Here is a 24,095-nt window from a genome sequence, read left to right as displayed (position 1 = left end):
GCTGGCTCTATCAAACTTTGTAGTTAAAAAAATACTTAAAAACAGAAACAGAAATTAAGTCACAGCTGAAAATGAGAACTGGTGAAGGAGCATAAGGAAGGAATTTCATAATTAAAGGAGAACTTTTTACTTGGAACATGTTTATCAATATAGTAGAAATGAAATTGGTAAAATTATCATTGCTGTAGAAGTGTCAGAGCCAATATATTGATTACTCTGAGATTGCTAGTCCAGGACCAATATTACATTGGGAAAATCACAGCTTTAAGAATATATTTAAAAGTTGTAACCCCAGTACATTTTAAGTGGCCATCCAAATGTTCATTTTCTAGTGGCAATGCATTTTAGGGGACCTGAGCCCTAGAAAAATATGTTTCTCCGGAGAACACATTTGGGAATATAGCTAATTTCATTACCACCACTTCCTTCAACTACCACTCCCCCTACCTTATCATCACTACCACCACTATTTTACCTGGTCCAATACTTGGCACCATCTTTATCTGTTTATATCTATATCTGTTTATAACAGATTATACAGCAACAGGTCTATCTCTGTTGAGGTGGGGTTTTTTTCATAATAGACAAGTCAAGGAAGCTAGAGAAAGACAGATGGAGACTTTATATAGCATATAATATCCAAAATCATGAAAACATGACCTACTTCATTTGTGAGTAAACACTACCTCTGGGATGTATATCTAAATTCTTGCTTATATATATATATATATAAGCAAGACTGATATATATATATCAGTCTTCACAGATGCAAAACGTGGACACATGAGAAATTTGAATACTTAGTTCTATTTTTCTTTTATTTAACATATTCCCTGTTTGTAGGCTAATTTCATTTATTTTTAATATTTCTTAAACCTCAAACACAGAATATGCTTGCCTGGACCATTAAGTACACAAACATACAACACACACATACTTTGAAAAAGCTAAACATTTAAATTTAATAAATTTGTTGCTATGCCACAATGCATGTTCTACAAAGAATGTCAAATTTAAACCACATTGATTACTTCTTCAAGGAGTGCTGTAGGACAACAATTTGAAGGTATTTCTGGAAACTTGGGTTTTATAGACTATGATAGAGGAATGACATAGGAACTACCCAATCTTTTTGATATTGGGTGTTCCAATAGCATTCCTTTTTCCTGACTAGTTTAACTCTTCTGATATATTTACCACAGAAAACTGACAGTTACAGACCATAACTGTTACGGCCATAAAAAGAGACAGTGGTTTGTTTCTAACCCAGAACATAGAGTGTGAGGGGGCAAAGGTGAGTTCATATACTGTACATGCACCCTGTGATCCCAAGCTATGCTAAATTTCAATTTGCAAAACCATGCAGGTAGCCAATCTAAATAGGAATGCCCCCAACCACTACCGACTAGTGTTAGCATAGAGCACTGGTTCTCAAACTTGAGTCCATCAGGATCTCTGGAAGACTTGTACAAATACAGACTGCCTTACCTCCAGTTTCTGATTTAGGAGGTCTGGGGTGGATCCAGAGAATTGGCATTTCTAACAAGTTCTCAGGGGACACTGATGAGGCTTGGGGGTGGGGAGAAGACACACTTTGAGAATGCCTAAAGTATAAAGCAAAATTGTTTAAAACTAGACTTCAGAGTTATGGGCCCCATTGATTCTGGACTTCAGTGATAATGTTTGAGGTGATAATATTAACAGATTTTCCTAGCATATGTTCTTTGGTTCTACTAATTCTATTTCTCTACTGAAAAATATTTTGGATACAGAGCATAGAGATTTGTGATTACTTGAAGGAGCTCTTCTCTAAGTGCTTAGGAGAGTAAATTTTACAGATTTCACTAATATTAGAAACAAACACTGAAGCTAAATTTAAGATTTGGAGGGTAGTTCTTGTAGAAGAAAAAAAAAAACATTGCAATAAAACTCGTTTCTAGGTGTAACCAGAAGTTTTCAGTATCTATGATTTTCAGTATCACTGAAGTCTGTGATGTCCTGTTACAGATAGTGTGAAAAAGTAGGCCTCACCAAAACACATATTAACTGGGACAAAAATTTTGAAATTTGATATTCAGGTCAGTTAAAGAGAGAAGAAAGGCAGCTGCCTTTGACTATGCTATTCATGGCATCCCCCAGCTATACTAGCAGAGAGACTTCTTCCTGAATTCTAATACTCTGCCTTTAGAGCACAGTATGGGCTCCTGATTTCTGTTACCCATGGAAACAGCTGGAGAAGTAAAACTATGTGTGTAAAACTGGTTCTCCCACGGGTTGCCTCTTCATGGAAGCAGCAAAGTGTCTTCTGTGGAAGACAACTTCTGCAAAGGTCCATAAAGACAAGATGACTTCAAGATGCTGGGTTATAGGGTAAAATAACATAGTTCTTAAAATACCACCTTGATTCTGTTGTTTAAAAAAAAGTTTGGGGTGATGCAGAAACAAAAGAAAATGCTGAATAGGTAACACTCTCCTGCCACTGACATGTCTATTTTTATCAATTCTCTTCTCTCAAAACATCATTTCATTTAATCCTCACATTAGCTTTGTAAAATATGATCAGCCCTGTTTCACATCTGAGGAACCTTAAGAAAAATTAGATATTTGACCAAAGTTGTAATTAGTAAGTGGCAAACTCCAAACTAACCTCTGACTGAAAAGCCAGTTTTCTACTTTATTCTGGCTACCCATTTCTAATTTTTTATTCTAGCTTGAGATAGAATATGTTCCCTTATATACAGATATTTTAGTATGAAAAAATATATATCTGGAACTTTTCTGTGAACACCAAAGTGTTTTTTAAATGTCTTGCATACTTATCTTACATAATGATGGAACAGTTCACCCTTCAATAACAAAATGAATTTCATAGTGCAACCCTATGGTTGTAATGATATTACAAAAATAGCTTGTTCCTAGGAATAAGGTGTTTCGAGTAACTAATGCTTGTTCCATTAAGAGCTTTTCAATGTTTTTTCGTAATAGTCATTAATTTAAACATTTTTAATTGGAAAATACAGGCATACCTCATTTTATTGTGCTTCACTTTATTGCACTTCACAAATACATTTTAAATTTTTTTTTCATTTTTTAGAATTCGAAGGTGTGTTGCAACCCTGCATTGAACAAGTTGGTATCGTTTTTCCAATAGCATTTGCTCACTTCATTTGTGTCACATTTTAATGATTCTTGTTAATATCTTAACCCTTTTCATTTTATTTGTATGGTGATCTTTAATCAGTGATTTTTTTATCAAAGTATAGCTGACACACATTACATAAATTTCAGGTGTACAACATAGTGATTCAAGACTATACTACTGCTCATTGACGGCACATCAGGTCACCCAGGACTCTGGTGAGGTACAGTGATATTCATGTTGTTTTCATGCCTGCTAACACAGCATCTGTTCTGTAGCTATGGATCAAGGAGTAATTTTGACAATCAAATCTTATTTAGGAAATACATTTTGTAAGGCTGTAACTGCCATAGGTAATGATTCCTCGGATGGATCTGGGCAAAGTAAGTTGCAAATCTTCGGGTAAGGATTCACCATTCTAGATGCCATTAAGAACATTTGTGATTCATGGGAAGAGTTCAAAATATCAACATGAACAGGAATTTGGAAGAAGTTGAGGGGTTGAAGACCTCAGTGGAGGAAGTAAGTGAAGATGTGGTGGAAATAGCAGGAGAACTAGGAATGGAGCCTGAAGATGTGATTGCATTACTGCAATCTTGTGATCAAACTTGAATGGATGAGGAGCTGCTGCTTATGGATAAGCAGAGTGTTTTCTTGGGATGAATATCTAATCCTGAAGATGCTGTGAAGATTGTTGAAATGACAACAAAGGATTTAGAAGATCCTGTAAACTCGATAAAGCCATGGCTGGGTTTGAAAGGATTGCCTCTAATTTTGAAAAGCTCCACTGTGTGTAAAATGCTGTCAAACAGCATCACATGCTTCAGAGAAATCATTCATGAAAGGAAGAGTCCATCGATTTGGCAAACTTCACCGTTGTCTTATTTTAAGAAATTGCTACAGCCACCCCCACCTTCAGCAACCCTCACCCTGATCAGTCAGCAGCCCTTAACATTGAGGCAAGACCTCCACCTGCGGGGGAAAAAAAATTGCAACTTGCTGGAAGCTCAGATTATGGTGAGCATTTTGGTGGTGGTGGTGCGTAATATTTTTAAATTAAGGTATGCATGCTGCTTTTAGGTATAATGCCACTACTGCACACTTAATAGACAATAATGTAAATCTAACTTTTTAACTTTTATATACACTGGGAAACCAAAACACTAATTTGACTCACCTTATCGTGGTGATCTAGAACCAAATCCACAGTAACTGTAAACAAATTTTTCATGTCTAAAATTTCTTCATCATGGAAAAATGCCTCCCCCATTTCATAGAAGTTATAATCATTCCATGAAGAGGGATAGTAGAGTTTTGTCCTTCTCCACAATGCCACTAGCCCCATAGGTAGACATATAACATAAACTAGCCAACCAGACCTTTGCCAGAGCTATAGGAAAGATCTTTTTGATATGGGTACCAGCTGAAGAGAGCCACGCCAAGAGGTGGACAGAGTAAGAGCTATTATTTGAACCTCCAGATCAAACCACACTTTTTTGAGCTTTCTATATTCAAGCCAAAAATAATTTTCTGTCTAAGCTGGTTTGATTTGGGTTTCTGTCAATTACCACTTAAAGAGTACTAATGCAAAATTCTTTTCTAAAATATCTTATTTCTTTGGACTTCTTAAATTGAGACTACTAGATGTAGTGTATTACCTGTATCCATCACTTTCATATTACGGTCTACTAGCTCCAACTATAAAATGGGTTAACAGTATCTACTTTAGAAAAAACTTTATGAAGATTAAATGAGCTAAAGCACATACATAAAAACACCAACTGCCAGGCCTGGCACTCAACAAATATCCTTCTCTTCCCTGTTTCTCCATAGCATTTCCAAAACATTAACAGCAACAATTTGAGCCTTTATAGTTCTATTTTTCATGTATCACCTCATTTAATCTATGCAATCACCATAAGGTAGGTACTATCATTAGTTCCATCCTATAGAGGAGGAAAAGAAGGTGCAGAGAGGTTTTGTAGCTTATCTAAGGATATATACATTGTGGGAGAGCTGGGGTACAAATTATCACATTATGCGATAAAAGTCCTGTGTTTTCTGAATTTCATTTTTGCTGTGAGGCTTACTGCACAGTTAGAACTTTCTTTGCTTTATTCAGTATTAAGTGCAGATCTAAGAGGCACAATATATTTAGATGTTTCATGATAATTTAGGGTTTTTTTTTATCTTGTGCAAAGTGTAGTGTCTATATATGTACATACCTATTTTTCAATTATACCATAAAAGAACCTCAATAAGCTATGAGAACAGCTAATGTTTACTGAGCACTTATAATGTGCCAGGCATCCTGCCAAGCATTAACCTAAGTATTTCATTCATCCTTCATAACTACTTTAAAAAGTATTAAACAAGAGCAGTAACAGCTGAGCAAACCCAAGGACATTCAGAGAGTGGGTAGGAGGGCAGAGATGGAAATGTGTGCAGCCTGGCTTACTGTGCTCTGCATTCACAGTGAGAGCAAGGGCAGGGTTATCTTACTCTCCTGGCACCTACTACTTGCAGGGCACCCAGTTAATGAATGACTGCATGCTCTTTACTAAAAAAGAGAGCACTTTCAAATGATATAAAAGGTGACTTTAATGTGAAAGGGGCATTTGTTGTGCAGAAAGGATAAAGCTTTAAAGGCAGATCTTTTCTTGACAATTTATAGTTCCCTTTTTAATCCTAAAAATCCCACATTGTTACTGGTAACACACATTTCCCTTCCCCTTTTCATCAAGCAGATCTGCATGCTGTATCCAACTAACACCCAATCAGGGCTGCCAGAAGGTGAGTATGTCTGATAGGAGATGGAGAGGAATATCAGAAAAACAGTGAGTCAGCCATGAAGTAAGTTTATTTTATGATTCAATTTAATCCTCCTTACCCCCACCTTTTTTATATTATGAGCAATATATGCCATTAGGATAGCTATTAAGGGTGAAAGGATTAATTAAAACTATAATTATCTGATAAGACTAGCATACTGTCTAACCTGATTTAGGGCAAATTCATCTACTTCAATTAAAAATACTGGACAGGAAAAAAAAAAGAATAATGAAATAAAAATTAACTATGCAGGTCCTGTTTCTACCATGAATTTCCTAAATTACCTGAGGTATCATTCAAACAAAGAGCCATAGTGTGTTTTGAGATTTTATTAGTTAAAACTGAGTTCTGAGTACAAATAACAAATTTAACTTGACAATTAGAAAAAAAAGATTTACTCTGAGGTTTGTTCATAAAGAAAAACCTGTTCTGTACATTTTAATCTCTAATTTTAATGCCTAACACCATAATGCTTCTAAGTCTATAACTTAATTTTAGGTTTAATTTTAATAATTCTGTCTTATTATATTTGGTGAAAGAGACAAAAACATTATGTAGAGAAAAAGCAAGAGACTAATTAAAATGACTTGAATATAAAATTTTACTGAACGGCTTTTAAATTAGAATACTTTTGGCAGAAAAATTAGCAGCTATGAACAAAATTAACATTACATAATATTTTATCAAGAACTGCATTACAATATTGCGGTTTACATATATTAGAATGATTTGCAACATACTAAAAGCTTATTTATATCAGACATAAAAATCTCTTTGCTAAAACAATTTTTTAATGTAGTTTAGCACTTTTGGGAGATTCAGTTCCCAATAAATGACAGTAACACAATTTAGAAGATGAAAGATAGCATATCTTTTCATTAGAGACCTATCCATGTAAGTCTTGCCAAATAGTTATGAAATTATATTCAATAATAAGCATTCATAAGAACTCAAAATAAAACAGTAACTCTGGTCCCCTCATCAGTATATATGCTTGGCATCAAAAATCATATTAGTGAAAACATACTAAATTTTTCTAGGGAAAAAAGCTCATTTTAGAGCAAGTGTCAATCTACATTTTTTAATACTTTTCCTGACACACTGTTTCCACCACTCTTCATTTTAACAGCGTTTTCTCCATGGGTGGTATATTACTGCTTCTTAAAGACCAATCATACCCAGCATAATCCAAAGTCATCAACTCCTCTGCAGCTGAAGTAAGCTACAAACAGCAAAAGACCAATGCATTTCAATAGAAAACATCCAACAAGGCAGAACCCATCTCAAAAAACATTTTTAACCAAAGGTTGCTTTAAAATTAGTCCTATCAACCCAACAGTATTACATTATCAGTATCGTTGGTTTTGACAGTAAGTTTCAACCTTAAAAGTATATAATTTCCAAGTTAAGGATTACACTGGAAACATAATTGAGTTGAAAAATCTTTCTGTATTAAATAGGATGAAATTTCTTTAATTTCATGTATTTGGGTATGAAATCTCATACCCAGTCACTGAGCTATAGAATATAGAAGGAGGAAAAGGATTACTGATTACACTGTACCCAAGCCTCTGGGAGTCATGAGAGAATTATCCATGCAAACAGACGAATGTCTTCTGAATTCAACCTAATATGTTAGCACAGTTGTAGGTAAGCCATTTAGTGCACCTCTTAAGTGGGAAATCCCTATGTTGTCACTGCTTCCACTTAAGAGTAGCTAAGCTTTGCTCTGTAAGAAAGGGATCCCTGTCCCGTCCACAGAGGACAGGAATCCTAAGTAGCACCAATGCTCCACCATCTGAGAACTATGCTTCCCAACCCAGAGCATCTCGCCTTTAATTTCCACTCCCAATTGGGAAAGACTATATTTAGCTCAGTGAGGACATGACCAAAAACTAAGTAAATAAATAGGGATAAAAATAGAAAATAAATATGAACTCCATTGGAGTAAAACTTCCTATAGAGGTGATTAAGAGGTTAAAAAACTATTTGTAAATAAAAAGTCAAAACCAAGTAAGATACATCTCTATTTTTGGTTTCATTCAAAAGAGTCTCCTTCATTCTTGGCAAACTAGATGTGGTATGATATAATCTACTTCTTTTCATTTACACTGTATCTATTAAAAGTCATTCCTTAATAAGGACTTTTTAATATTAAAAATTCTAAAGGTTTATAATAAATATTGTATTAAAATACTTTAATATTTACAATTGGAAAAAATGTATACTGTAGTCAGTCATCTCAAGGCTACTTCTTCAATTTCATCTTCTACAGTTTCTACTGCTTTTACTGCTGGTTTACTGTTTGCATGTTTTAATCGGTGTCTACCTGGATTAAAACTTCTTCCTTCACTGAGGAAAAAGTCATCATCTTCATCATGTTCTCTATCCCTGCTGCTCTTATCCCCAGGAAGAAAATTTAGAGGGTCAAAGTCTCCTTTGCTGGTAGCCAAAGAATTTGGGTCACTGCTTTTAGAGGAAATGGTGCAGCTGCCACTGGCACCAAATAGCTGTTCCATCAGATTAGCTTTTTTCTCTCTTCTTGTAATTAAATCTACGCTGTCTTTACTAAGTTTCTCTATATTGTTTCTTTGGACATCTAAAAGGCCACTCTTTTGGCTAAATGGATTTGACTTCCCTGATGTTTTTGCAAATGAAGGCACATAACTGCCAAATGCAAGTTCATTTGGAGAGTCTGGGCTTCTAATATTTCCCAGATTCTGAACATCTCCTTTTGTAGTGAAAAGGCTGATGTCTTGCAAATGATGCCCATTATATATTCTTTCCGAGGATTCAGAGGACATGTACGTTTTGGGGGTTCTCTCTGGGGAGGGCAGTTTTGATTCCAAATCAGGTAGCAATGGCAGAGGAAGGCATTTTGTATTCCTCGAATCTTGGAGTTCTCTGTTGATTTCATTCAGTTTAGCAAGTAGCATTTCTCTCTTCAGCCTTTCTTCTTTGTCTTCTTCCAATTTATCAATATTCTGAATTTGGTACATTTCCATTTGGTATCTTCCAGTTTCCAATGTGGGCTTTTCTTCTCTCTCCAGCAAAGAGATCTTCTCTTTTTGCCTTTTAGCAGGTTCTTCTCTTTTCCACTCTGTATGAAATCAAATTTTAAAAAGGGGATTTTACAGCAGATATTTTTAAGTAGGAAAACTCAATTCTTATCTTTTACAAAATGGTGTATCTAATTTAGTTATTAGTACAGTGAGAATGAACACCATGAATTTCACTGCTACACTTTATATTCTGGAATTCAGAAAATATACTTAATGTGTATTGCATTTAAAATTCACATTTATAGAACAAATTTTATCTCCAGTGTAGAGGTGAGGAAGAAGGTTCTCTATTTTTTATACTTAATATAAGTGCTTTACACTGAATGGAAGGTGATTGATGGATGGGAGTTTAGTTCAAACTTAAATTGAACCTTTGGATGCATACACTGAGAAGAATACAACATCTCTTATATAGTATTCTGAGTGAAGATACATTAAGTTGGATATCAGAACACTTTAGATAAAAAAAAAACACTTCAGATAAACCTCAAATAAGGAATATTCTATTTTTTAAAGTGGGTCTTTATTCTTCAAAAGTGTTAATCTCATGAAATATTTAAAGAAGACTAAAGAGATAGGAGAACTAAATGCAATTCATAATCATATCTATAAAGGACAATACTGTGTCAACTAATAAAACTGTAATATGGATAGCAGATTTGAGAAATATGTTGTATCAAAGTTAAATTTTCTGAAGTTGAAAACTATACTGCAATGATGCAAGAAAATATCCTTATTTTGAAAAAATACACATGGACGTATTTTAAGATATGGGCATGAGGTATATACAACTTACTCTTAGTAACCTTAGTAAATGGCATATGTTCTCACTGATGTTAGAGATCATTCCATACAAAGTCCAGGAAAAAAAAAATAAAGTTGAAAAGAAGGGGCCAGTCTTCTGTTACTTTCTTTTCCTGTTACCTAGACACAACTGACCATAATACATTTCTATTCTATGCTTTCTAGATGAAAGCATCGCTTTGTGACTTACCCAATAGTAATTTATTTTCTACTTCAAATGTTACATTGTTTTAAACACACACAAATATACAATCACTAATTTAAGCAACAATTGGATCATAATTTTATGTTCTATTAACTTTAAGAAGAAGAGGATTTCTCTGTAAGCAGCTTCTATAAGACTAATGAACTATATGCAGATGCTCAGATAGGGATTCCTTTTGCCCATACCTATAAGACATTTTATCCAGATGGAAATGAATTTATTCCTGAACTTCATTTTCAGTATCTGATACTATGTAAGTTGGTTCACTAAACTTCCACACTACTGGTTGAACATGGTAAAGATTTACTTTACATACTAAATCAAAAGAAAACTTACAGGAATATATTTAGGATTTCACAATTCATTGATGTTAATGTCTGGGCTAGTGTACAGACTGGAATCTCAAGGGCAAGCCAATTTTCAGTTACCTCTTCATCAAGCTTTAGTTAACATACACACAAAAATTTTCTCTTTTATCTCAATTCTACTTCATCTGAATTTTCCAAAAGGTAACTTGTCCTTATTCCCTAACCCCAAATACCAACTTGAGTTATTTTTTTTCTTTCCTTAGTAACTTTATTCAAATGTTTGTGATTCCTAATAGACCACCTACTACCATTGTATCGACCTTTTCTTATTCTGTACAACCAGTTCACTATTCAGCTGGAAAATATTCAGGGATGCTAACACTTTCTTTACTAAAGGATTCTGATTCATCACTTGATTAAACTCTTTCTTACCATCCTCCAGCTTCTCAACCTCCTGTTTTACAACATGGAGTCCTTGATCTTTGACAAATTTTTCTTCTCTTTTCACAGCTGAGTTTAGAATCCCTGCTTCTTCATGTTTACCTCTCTCTTGAAATTCCAGGTCCTATTACATATTTTTTTAAAAAAATGCAAGTTCACATGTCAAAAGGGGAAAATGCTATTTAAATATCATAGAGTCATCTCCCATCAAGTATGACACCAACTAAGTTAGAAATTAAAGCACATTTTAATTTAATAAGGCAGTAAGTCACAACCCTCTGAAAGATGCTTCAAAAGCACGCAAGATTATTTACTTTAGTTAAAATTTTTTTAAAAAGTGTAAGATATATCAAATCAATATCATGGAATTAAAGCCAATAACCAACATAAAATACTGAAGAGACATGTTTCAGAAGTATCTTTCTTTTGCACATATCACAACCAAATCTGATTAATTCAGTTAACCGGAAAAGGCTATTAACCAACTATGGAGGCCATGTGAGGAGGTGCTGCTGAACTATATAATACAGGAAGTAACAATTGCATTCCGTCTTTCAAATTTATACTTACTATTTCTAAAGTCTTTAGTAAATTTCATAATATTTAAATCAAATAAAAATGTAAGATTAAAATTACTTGTTTCTTATGGTCCCTTTCATGTGTAATTTTTCTGAGTAAAAGTAAATACCTATTATTAGTACAGCAGAGGATTGTCCCCTAGTATCTATTTCCTTGTTTTCCTTTTAGTTACAGAATCCCTTGAGTTTTAGCAGGGCATACGGATGCTCAACTGGAGACTACATTTGCTACTCTCCCTTGCAGCTAAATAGGACCGAAGGGATGTGAGTCAAAATATGTATGCAACTTCTGATCACATAAAAATAAAAGCTTCTTGCCCTCCATTTCCTTGTTCCTCCTTCTCATATAGGTGGTGAGCCAGTTCCAACCATACTCTTTAAGGTGGAAGAACAGTAAGACAGAGGATGACTACCAAGGAACAAAGCTGTTTACCTATCATGAACTACCCACTGACCTTCAATCTATTATAAAAGAAAGAAGACTTGTATGTTGCTTGAACCACTGTATGCTGGGTCTCTTTCCAACAGCAAATTAGTTTGGACTTTAATAATGTTCCCATTTGCTGAGACCCTTTAAAATGGCAGGATCAGTCTTAAGAGCTTTATAAACTTTGTGATTAGTTATTACCACAACCTGAAGGGTAGCCCATTCCTGTTTTATAAAGTAGGAAATAGAGGCTCCAGGAAGTCACACAAACTAAAATGTTAGAACCAGAATCTAATTAAAAAGCAGTGCTAACTCCAAGGCTATACTCTCTTCATTATATTAGATTGCTGCTCCTCATGCTGAATCCTACAAAGGATCTTTTAAAGAATGATTTTGCTATTCCACACTTTACCCTCTTTAAAAAGACAACATGATCTACTTTCAATGATAGTGAAAATATAGAAAGAAGGACACTTAGCAGATAGCTACTCAGGAACCAAGTCAGACCATTCTTTCTGTTTTATACCACAAGAAAAGATCTCTGGGTCTCTGGGAAACTTACAAGGCACAAAAACAGGAATATATGAAATATGCTGGATCCCTGGTAAACTGTTCTCTTTGGAATTTAAACTATAAATACAAAATATAGAACCCTCTTAGAGAAAAGAACATTCTGGTATTCAGTTTATAAGTCCTTTTAAATGAAGGTCCAAGACAGACCCCCCCTGAATTTCACTCTAATTTGAATGTTCTACAGTCAGATTCTGCTGTAATTACTTTGTTCAACATTCAGCTAATCTGTAAAATTCTCATATAATAGAAGACAAAAAAAGGGGGGGACAAATTAAAAAAAATCATTTGAAAACCAGTAAAAGTTACTATTAAATGTAAAAGCAAGGAGGATTTTTAGAGATTATCTGGGTACATAAAAGGTAAGAAACCTCTATCTCTGGGGATCTGAGTGGCTTAGTCAGCTAAGTGTCTGATTCTTGACTTCAGCTCAGGTCATGATCTCAGGGTTGTGAGATCAAGCCCTGCTTTGGGCTCTGCACTAAGCATGGAGCCTACCTACTTAAGGTTCTTTCTCTCCTTCTCCCTCTCTGATCATTCTCCTCTCTCAAAAAAGAAAAGAAAAGAAAAGAAAAGAAAAGAAAAGAAAGAAAAGAAAAGAAAAGAAAAGAAAAGAAAAGAAAAGAAAAGAAAAGAAAAGAAAAGAAAAGACCTCTATCTCCAACCCAGAAAGTACAACTAAACTTCTTGAAGCATCTGGAAGATCCAATGACAACGAAGAGTCCGTCCAAAGGAATTTAATAAATCACTTTCTTTAAAAGGCTACTTGTACATTTACACAGATACAGCAGTAGCTTCACTGCTAACTTTTAAAATGTTTCATACCGTGTTTTTTAGGAATAACTTCAAACGTAGAGTTTAGTACCTAATCATGTTGCTAAACTCACCAACGTAAGACGTTCAGGTTTTTCCCATTTGTTTTCATAACACATAACTGTTTGTGGTGTTATAGGAAATTCTTCCAGCTCGAAGTCTTCACTGGTTTGTACTCCTTTTGTACACTGGTCTGTAAAATCACTCTGGCATGCAGCTACCATGAAAATTACAGAAGAATTTTCTAATCATATTGAACAGTGCTAAGATATATGGAATTTAACTACTAAATGTTCACCATTTACATGAGATAATGCATGTTTTGCTCAGCTCTAGGACTACTCACTATTTCTGTTTCTAGGATTTACTGGCAATTAAGTAATTGAGAACAATTTAGACAGGTAAACCCTATTAAGCTTTTACAAAGTCTGTTTTTAACTTTCTGCAACTCAGAAAAGAAAAATTTATACTTTTGTTTAAAAAAAAAAAGTAAAGATATGTATAATAATACCAAAGTGTTTATGAGTGAAATGAAATGACAGCTGGGATTTACTTTAAAATGCTCTTAAAAAAAAAAAAACTCTAGAAGTAGGAAAAAAATAGATGAAATAAGTTTAGTAAAATATGTAACTGTTAAAGCTAAGTGATGCATAAATGAAGATTCGTTATAATCAAACTCCAGTTTGGAGTATTCTTATTTTTATAAAAGTTTCAAAAATAAATTTTAAGAAAAAATTTGAACCTTAGGAAAAACTGAAAAAACTGATTTCTGAAAATTAACTATAAGGAAATTTAAATTTACTTCAATGAAGTTCTTTTCCTTTTGCCTTCCTTCTACTTTAGAATTATTTAATTTTATTATTAATAAGTGACACAATATGTGTTTCAATAATAATAGCTACTATACCATTTTTTCTTGATCTAAGTTCTTTTTCTTTCTTTGGAGAAGATTTTGGCAGCCGATTAGAATATATGTTTTTTATATCCAGTTCTCTCTCCTTTTCCTGAAAAGAAACCCAATACAATTTAGGATGTAGAGTTATCAGTTTGAAATAAAACAAAAATTCTCACCTTGTCAAATTGGAATATATTATACTATAATACTATAATGTCCTTACCAAGTTGGCATGTATTATATTGTATCTAGTTCAGTTTCTCTTCTTATCCACAGAATAACAGAAAGGAATATCTCTAGGACATCTACGTTAGGACAATGATTCTCCCTAAAAAGTGCAATATGTACGGGCAATCAAAATAAATAAGGCAAAATTCATTTTCTATCCACTCTCATCTGATCTACTAGTGTCTTTAAATGTGATCCAAGTTTAGCAAGAGACCAAAATCATTAAATCATTTTGTTAGCATCTTTCAAACATAGGTTTTGAATTACAAGTTAAAAATTATACTTTTTTTTTTTTTTTTTTTTAAATACAGTGTTCTTTATCATTTTGAGGCTACGGCTCTTTCTGAGAATTTGATTGACAAAATGAAAATTCTATGTAAAATCACATTCAGTTTTGCACAAAGTTTCCACCTATCAATGATATCTGGATACCTTTAAGAAAACTAAGTAATGTGAATGTTTCTTCTCAAAGCTGAAAATGAAGGGCAATATTTGAAACAACTTTTAAAATAATCCTGGGGGTTATCTGAGGAAAAATATTGGGTTACTCAACCACTTAACAGAGAAGAACTCTAGTTCCAACAATTCCTTCCAGGATTTCATAACTTATTTCAGTTATATCAATCCTATTAGGATTATTGTTTCACTTTTGGCATTTGTCATAGTGATCATATTAACAAAACTTTTCTTTAAAAGTACTAAAGAGAATAGAATTTTGTAAATTATATTGTACCAACTTACAAATATGAGTGTTTTAAAATGCTGAGTGTTCAATATATTTTATATATATTATTCATTAAATAAATAAATACATTCTTACTTTTAATTTGTGATACAGTTCTTGTAGCTCCTTTTGAAGGACTTTATTTTCATCATGAGCCTCATATGCTCTTTTCCTTTCAGCAAGCAACTGTCGTTGGAAACTGTTAGTACTCAGCTCAAGGTTTTTGGATAGTTCCTATGATGGGTATATAAACATAAAAAAAATAGTACTTGAGAATAACACTGCACTTAGCAGTGAAATAATGTTTTTAGTAGTACCATACAAGACCTACAAAGCAGGCTGCATGTAGTGTTCATGAACATAAAATAAACTGGAAAATAGATCTACCAACAATTTATTTTAGTAAGGTACTTTAGCCTATGTTTCCTTTTTTGTTTTTCCTTTTCACAATGATTTGTAAATAAATTCTTGAGCATTTGCCTGAAGCATACATGAGTAATCATTTAGGTTGGTTGCAAACTCAGCCAAAGGATGTGATGAGAAACACTGGCTTTTGAGAATCATAGTTCAGGCAAATATATACCAAGACAGTTGCATAAAACTATATAGCACTATCCAAGGTGCAGAGATTACCCTGTAAAACATTTCTAGATAAAAATAGTAGTTCTACGGTCTTCAAACATTTTCCATAAAGTTTGTGAAAAAATTTAGGTTAAAACATTATCTTTTAGGTGACATCAACATCATGGTAACATGAGTTATTCCTTTTTTCCCCACCTTTCAATTTATAACTAATCAGATCCATAAAGCAAACATGCATAATTAAACAAAAATACTTCTGCACAGCATGTCAGGACACCTGAGAGAACCATCCATCTCTGCACCTGAAAGTGGGTGGACTAGACATCAGAGAAGGCTGTGGAACCAGGGGTGATGGTACAAGTGGCAGAAGTGGTGGCAGGCCCATATGACTTTTCTGGCAGGAGGTGGAAGTGTAAAGGTGTTAAGTGGGGATGTGCCCGGCCACATATGTGGCAGTTGAAGGGACTCTTTCTGAGGAGAGACCACAGTGACTGAGGGGAAGGAAAAGAAAGGGAAGGAGGCAAAGAAAACTGAAGGAATACCATTTCCTGCTGTATGCCCAGGATTCTGACAAGAGATCAATCATGACCCTTTGGGAAACAACCTCTCTTGAGTCAAGGATCCCCTAAGGGGAAATGGGCAGAGCATCAAGTGGTAAACACACACCTCCCTCCACTCTGCCACCACACCTTTTCTTTCCAGTCCACCAGCTTTTTTTTTCTTAATTGTATAATTGTTTTTCTCATATGTATTTTATCTGAAGGCCCCTGATTCTCTCAGTACTATTTACTACATATGTAGACCCTTCTGGTCCCTGAGAATGACTTAAGATCTTTAAATAGCTCAAAGAACAATTGGGAACTTGAGTACTAACTAGATATTTGAAATATTAAAACGTTAATTTTTTAGACATTATTCTTGGTATTCGTTAATGGCACTGTGTTTTTAAAGTCTTTGTATTTTAAAGAGATACAAGGTAAAATATTTATGAATACAACAATAAGATATCCAAGATCTACTTCCAAATACTACAGAGAGGTGGGAGAGAGTATATATGAAAAATATATCCTATAAGGTAGCATTTAAAAAAATTCTTTATTGAAGTATAGTTGACACACAATGTTACATTAGTTTCCAGTGTACCACATGGTGGTTCCACAATTCTATATCTTATGTTGTGCTCACGACAACATCTCATCATACAATGCTATTACAATACCATTCACTATATTCCCTATGCTGTACTCTTTATTCCCCGGACTTATTCATTCCATAACTGGAAGTCTGTAACTCCTACTACAGTTCACTCATTTTGCCTATCTCACTACCACTCTCCCTTCTGGCAACCATCAGATTGATCCCTGTCTTTATGGATCTGTTTTTGCCCTCCTTAGGCCCGATCACCTATTTAACCCATCTCCCTCCACCTACCTCCCCTCTAGCAACTCTCAATTTGTTCTCTATAGTTAAGTATCTGTTTTATGGTTTGTGGCCTCCCCTTTTCCCATATTAATTTGTAAATGGAATCGTTTTCTTAATTTCACTTTCTGCTACTTTGTTATTAGCATATAGAAACACAACTGACTTCTGCATATTTTGTATCCTCCAACTTCACTGAATATTATTCTAATAGTTTTTGGTGGAGTTTTTAGTATTTTCTATGTATGGTATCATGTCATCTGCAAACAGTTACACGTTTAACTTCTTACCAATTTGGATGACTTTTATTTCTTGTCTGATTGCTGTACCTAGGTCTTCTAGTACTATTTTATACAAAAGTGGCAAGAACAAGACATCCTTGTCTTGTTACTGATCTTAAAGCTCTGTTTTTATCCACTGAGTATGATGTTAAACTCTAAGTTTGTCATATATGGCCTTTATTATGTTATATTCCCTCTACACCCACTTTTTGAGAAATTTTATCATGAATGGATGTTGAATTTTGTCAAATGCTTTTTCTGCAGTTACTGAGCTGATTGTATGATTTTTATCGATCACTTTGTTAGTATTGTGTATCATGTTGATTGATTTTTGAGTATTAGACTGCCCTGATATCCTGGAGTAAATCCCACTTGATCATGGTAATTTTTAAAAATATATTGAATGTAGTTTGCTAATATTTTACTGAGGATTCCTTTTTTTTTTTTTTTTTTTTGCATCCATGTTCATCAGGGATATTACTGGCCGGTAGTTTTCTATTTTTTAGGGTCCTTGGTTTTCCCTCTTCTACTTTTTGGAAGTTTGAGGAGAATAAGTATTAACTCTTCTTTAAAGGTCTGGTAGAATTCACCTGGCCCTGGACTTTTATTTGTTGAGAGTTTTTAAATTACAGATTCAATTTTGTTACTAGTAATCAGTCTATTCAAACTTCCTACTTCTTCCTAATTCAGTTTTAGAAGATTGCTATGTTTCAAGAAATTTATCCATTCTTCTAGGTTGTCCAATTTGTTGGCATATAATTTTTCATAGTATCCTTCTCATAATCCTTTACTATCTCTGTGGTGTCATTTGTTACTTCTCTTTCATTTCTGATTTTATTCATTTAGGTCCTCTTTTTCTTGATGTGTCTGGCTAAAGGTTGATCAAATTTATTATTTTTTTTAAAAGCCAGTTCTTGGTTTCATTGATCTTTTCTATTGTTTTTAAGTCTCTATTTCATTTATTTCCATTCTAATTGTTATTATTTTCTTCCCTCTACTGGCTTTAGGCTTTGTTCTTTTCCTAGTTCTTTTAGGTAAAAGGTTATATTATCTGAGATTTTCTTGTTTCTTGAGGTTGGCCTTTATCACTACACTATAAATTTCCCTCTTACACCCGCTTTTGCTACATCCCAAATATTCTGAAACATTGTGTTTTCATCTGCAGTTGCCTCTATGTATTTGTTACTTCCTCTGTGATTTCTTCCTTGACCCCTTATTTCATAGCATGTTGTTTAGCCTCCTGTCTTTCATATTTTTTCATATTCTTTTTTTAAAAATAGATTTTATTTATTTATTCATGACAGACAGAGAGAGAAAAGGCAGACACAGGCAGAGGGAGAAGCAGGCTCCATGCAAGGAGCCCAATGCAGGACTCGATCCTTGGACTCCAGTATCACACCCTGGGCCAAAGGCAGACGCTCAACCACTGACCCACCTGGGCGTCCCCATACTCTTTTTTTTGTAACAGATTTCTAGTTTTATATCATTGTGGTCAGAAAAGAATGCATGATATGAATTCACTCTTAAATTTCCTGAGACTTGGTTTGTAGCCTAATGTGATCTGTCCTGGTGAATGTTTTACATGTACTTGAAAAGAATGTATATTCTGTTGTTTTGGGATGGAATGTTCTGTTAGGTCCATCTGGTCTAATGTGTCAGCTCAGGCACTGATTTTCTGCCTAGATTATCTATCCATTGATGTAAGTGGGGTGTTCAAATCCCCACCTGTTATTATACTGTCCATTTCTCCATTTATGTCTATTAGATTACAATATACATTACATTATATGCTTCATGTATTTAGAGCACCAATGTTCAGTGCATAGATAATTACAATTGTTATATATCTTCTTCTTGGATAACCCCTTTGTCTATTAGATTACATTATATATTACATTATATGTTTCATGTATTTAGAGCACCAATGTTCAGTGCATAGATAACTATAATTGTTACATATCTTCTTCTTGGATAACCCCTTTATTATTTGAAACAAGAGACAAAGAAGGGCGTTATACGCCTATTTTAAATTGTATTTTGTTTGATATAAGTATTGCTACCCCAGCTTTTTTATTTTCACTTCCATTTGCACTGGAATTATCTTTTTCGCCTCTCTTCACTTTCAGTCCGTATCTTTAGATCTGAAGTGACTCTCTTATAGGCAGCAAATAAAGGAGTCTTGTTTTTATCCATTCCTCCCATCCTCTCCCTACCATGTCTTTTGATTTGAGCATGTAGGCCATTTATAATTAATCATTAATATGTATGTGCTCTCTTTCCTTCAGATTGATGACTGATTTAGTGTTTTGTTTGGTTACTTTCTCCTTATTTTCTTGTGTATCTATTATAGGTTTTGGATTTGTGGTTACCATAAGGTTTGTATATAACATGCTAAGTACATATACCCAGTGTTAAATTGATGGTCACTTAAGTTCAAACACATTCTAAAATAACTTCATTTTTACTTCTCCTTCCATGTTTTATGTATATGTTATCATGTTTTACATATTTCTATTTTGTTTGCCCTTATTTAATATTTTAGTTAAAATTAATTTTGCTATTTTTGTCTTTTAACCTTCATACTAGCTTTGGAAGTAACCCAAGACTGACTCAGTCCCCACCCACTTTACCTCCAGCCATCATCTCAACAGGGCAGGCCCAGCATGGAGTGCCCTGGGAACCACAGCCTATGTCAGACATAACTTCAGCCAGCTAACCTAAAGCACCAGGAACACACAATCTACACAAGATATGACCATATACAAGACCACTCCTGCAAATTTATGTAAAGTTGCTATTCTGCTATTTCTACAAACACAGAAAGTCAAGGAAATGAAGAGAAAGAGAAATATGTTACCAATGAAAGAACAAGACAAAAACCTCAGAAAAAGAACTATATGAAACAGATAAACCAATTTAGCTAACAAAGAATTCAAAGTAATGATTATACAGATGCTCACACTGAAAAGTAGAAGAACTCAGAATTTCAACACAGGTAAAAAATATAAGAACCAATCAGACTTTGTTCCTGTCCAAGATGGCAGAGGAGTAGGAGACCTTAATTTTCTCTGGTTCCAGGAATTCAGCTAGATAGCTATCAAATAATTCTGAACACCTGCAAACTCAACTGAAGCTCTAAGAAAAGAATTGCTGCAATTCTACAAATAGAAAAGCGGCCACTTTCTGCAAAGTAGGAGGTGTGGAGAAGCAAATCCAAGGCAATACATGGGAAGATAAACTGCTGGAGGAAGGAGCCTCTGCAGCAGCTACTGGAAAGTGATATATCAGTAGAGCACAAAATTGGAACTTTTAGAAGTCGTCTCCGGTGAGGGAAAGGTGCTCTGGTGGCAAAATGGGACAGAATCCTAGGTGGGACAGTGTGGTCTCAGGATCCCCAAGGTCACCGAAAGAACAGGGGTACCTAAGTGCATCAGAGCAGGAAATCCGACTGCATCAGCAAGCCCAGGAGTGGGCTCTTGGCTAGGTCTTGCCACAAACCACAAACTGTGGCACAGTTGTCCTGCTCTCCAGGACAGGGCCCAGCAAACAGCAGAATCTTAGTGAGAGCCCCCCTCCAAGGGGAGTGGTGCAGGTGCATGGTGCAGGACCCTACAGGGTTTGGAGACTCATAATTGAGGTCAAGTGCCTGAAACAGAAATGATCAGTCATAGGCCAGCTGAGCACAAAGTGTGGACAGAGACAGGAGTGACTGATTTTCCCTGAGGAGCATAGAGAGTGCCTGAACTCCAGAGCTGGAGACTGGGAGGCTACTATCTTCACCCTTATCCTCTAAAGCAGGTAGAAAGCCTTTAGGGAGCAAAAGCCACATAGAACAATCCAGAACAGATTACTTAGCCTGGCCCCCTGGCAAAGGCAGTGCAGATCCACCTGGGGAGAGGACAGATACCTGAGAATCAGCGTAACAGGCCCCTTCCCCAGAAGATCAGCAAGAACATTCAGCTAAGACCAAGTTTACAGATCACACAGAAGTGGAAAACCCCAGTGCTAGGCAAATATATAGAGAATTTGTGTTTTTTTTCTCATGATTCCTTAGTCTTCCAATTTAAAAACTTTTTTCTTTTTCCTTTGCAACCAATTTCGATCAACTCTTTTAAATCTTTTTAAATTTTCATTAAAAAGATTTTTAAGATTTATTCACGACACACACACAGAGAGAGAGAAAGAGAGAGAGGCACAGACACAGGCAGAGGGAGAAGCAGGCTCCATGCAGGGAGCCCAACGTGGGACTCGACCCTGGTCTCCAAGATCACGCCCTGGGCTGAAGGCAGTGCTAAACCACTGAGCCACCCAGCTTCCCTTAATTTTCATTTTTATAGTTACACTATCTCCTTTTATTGTAATTTTATTTTTGTACATATAAGTTTTTCTTTCTTTACAATTTTAGGATGCAGTTTCTTCTAACAGACCAAAATACACAGAATCTAGTGTATTGCTCTGTTCTCTTCACTTGTCTGATTATATTCTTTTTTTAAAAGTCTTTTTTAATTTTCATCTTTACAGTTACATTCTATCCTCACAATGTATTTAATTTTTTTTGTGTGTATGTGTATAAATATATATATAACCATATATATATATATATATATATACACCATATATATATACCCTATATATGTATAGTTTTTTTCTTTACAATTTTGGAATGAGTTTGTTCTAATAGACCAAAATAAACCCAGGATATTGTGTATTGCTCTGCTCTGTTCACCTGTTTATATTCTTTCTTTTTGTCTTTTAATATTCATTTTTACAACTACATTTTATCCTTTCATTGTATTTATTTTATTTCTGTACATATATAAGATTTCTTTTACAATCTTGCAATCTACCTTTCTAACAAACAGATCAAAACACACATAGGATCCAGTCTCTGTTCTTTTCACCTTTCTGATTATATATATTTTTTAACTTTTTATTATTTTGGTTCTGATTTGTTTAGTGTGTATTTCTCCCACATCATTGTTGCCATTTTAGTATTCTGTTCTATTGTTCATCTATTCTTCTCTGGATGGAATTACAAGATGGAAAAACTCACTTCAAAAAAGAGAACAAGAGGCAATACTGACTGCCAGGGACCTAATTAGTATGGGTATAAGTAAGATATTGGAATTAGAGTTCAGAATTATTATAAGATACTAGCAAGGCTTGAAAAAAAGCATAGAAGACACTAGAGGATCCCTTTCTGGAAAAATAAAAGAACTAAATCTAATCAAGTTGAAATAAAAAAGGCTATTAATGAGATGTAATAAAAACTGGAGGCTCTAACTGTTAGGATAAATGTGGCAGAAGAGAGAATTAGTGATACAGAAGACAAAATGATGGAGGACAAAGAAGCTGAGAAGAAGAGATAACCAACTATTGGGTCACGAAGTGAGAAACTGGGAGATAACTGATAACATAAAGTGAAACAATACTACAATAATTGGGATCCCAGAAGAAAGGGGGAGGGGTAGAAGGTATACTGGAGCTAATTATAGCAGAGAACTTCCCTAAACTAGGGAGGAAACAGGCATTCAAATCCAGGAGGCACAGAGAACAACCCTTCAAAATCAATAAGTTAAGTTGACACCTTAACATATAGCAGTGAAGCTTGCAGATCTCAGAGACAAAGAAAATCCTGAAAAAAGCTTGAGACAAGAGAAATATTGGACGGGCAGCAGACTTATCCACAGAGACCTGCAGGCCAAAAAGGCCTGGCATGATATATTCAGGGTGGTAAATGAGAAAAATATACAGCCAAGAGGACTTTATCCAGCAAGGCTGACAATCAAAATAGAGAGATAAAAAGCTTCCAGGGCAAACAGAAACTAGAAATTTTGATCACTAAACTAGCCCTGCAAGAAATAATAAAGGGGATCCTTTTTTTAAAAATATTTTATTTATTTATTCATGAGAGACAGAAAGAGAGGCAGAGACACAGGCAGAGGGAGAAGCAGGCTCCATGCAGGAAGCCCGATGTGGGACTAGATCCCAGGACCCCAGGATCACACCCTGGGCCAAAGGCAGGCACCAAACCGCTGAGCCACCCAGGGATTAAAGGGGATCCTTTAAGTGAAGAAAGAGCCCAAAAGTAACATAGACCAGAAAAAACAAAACAAAACAAAACAAAACAGAGACAATATGTAGAAACAGTGACTTTACAGGTAATACAATGGCATTAAATTCATCTTTCAATAGTTACTCTGAATGTAAATGGACTAAATACCCTCATCAAAAGAGACAGGGTATCAGATTGGATAAAAAAGTAAATCCCATCAATATGCTTTCTGAAAGAGACTTATTTTAGACCCAAAGACACATTCAGGTTGAAGGTGAGGGGGTGGAAACCATTTATCATGCTAATGGACATCAAAAGAAAACTGGAGTAGGAATCTTTATATCAGACAAATTAGATTTTAAACCAAAGACTATAAAAAGAGATGAGAAAGGATACTTTATCATAATTAAAGGAGCTATCCAACAAGAATATCTAACAATTGAAAATATTTATTCCTGTAACACAGGAGCAGCCAATTATATAAACCAATTAACAAAATTAAAGAAACATGGTAATCGCAATACAATAATAGTAGGGGACTTTAACACCCCACTCATTGCGATAGAAAGATCATCTAAGCAGAAGATCAATGAGGAAACAAGGGCTTTGAATGATACACTGGACAAGATGGACTTCATAGATATACTCAGAGCATTCTATCCTAAAGCAACAGAATACACATTCTTCTCGAGTGCACATGGAACATTCTCTAGAATAGATCACATACTGCAT

General features: G+C 34.7%; 1 protein-coding gene and 1 long non-coding RNA gene across 12 annotated transcripts in view; one reads left to right on the top strand and one right to left on the bottom strand.

The window, feature by feature from the left end:
* Positions 1–22,016, top strand: part of LOC144317223 (uncharacterized) — a 34,892-nt gene extending 12,876 nt beyond the window's left edge. Inside the window, exon 3 of the long non-coding RNA XR_013383170.1 lies at positions 19,895–22,016. This is a non-coding gene — a long non-coding RNA (uncharacterized LOC144317223). The remainder of the gene's footprint in view (positions 1–19,894) is intronic.
* Positions 6,286–24,095, bottom strand: part of LCA5 (lebercilin LCA5) — an 83,791-nt gene continuing 65,981 nt past the window's right edge. For 10 of the 11 annotated variants that reach the window (XM_077903294.1, XM_077903289.1, XM_077903293.1 and 7 more), the window contains 5 exons: positions 15,123–15,260; positions 14,087–14,183; positions 13,254–13,396; positions 10,783–10,915; positions 6,286–9,071 (listed from right to left, as the gene is read on the bottom strand). In XM_077903294.1, coding sequence (XP_077759420.1) covers positions 8,209–9,071; positions 10,783–10,915; positions 13,254–13,396; positions 14,087–14,183; positions 15,123–15,260 — 1,374 coding nt within the window. In that variant the 3' untranslated portion in view covers positions 6,286–8,208. The remainder of the gene's footprint in view (positions 9,072–10,782; positions 10,916–13,253; positions 13,397–14,086; positions 14,184–15,122; positions 15,261–24,095) is intronic. The other variant, XM_077903297.1, reaches the window with a different exon arrangement.

The sequence above is a fragment of the Canis aureus genome, chromosome 7 (assembly GCF_053574225.1).
Source record: "Canis aureus isolate CA01 chromosome 7, VMU_Caureus_v.1.0, whole genome shotgun sequence".
Taxonomy (NCBI): Eukaryota; Metazoa; Chordata; class Mammalia; order Carnivora; family Canidae; genus Canis; species Canis aureus.
The sequence above is the reverse complement of the archived record's forward strand: the minus strand, read 5'-3'. Positions and strand labels throughout refer to the sequence as shown.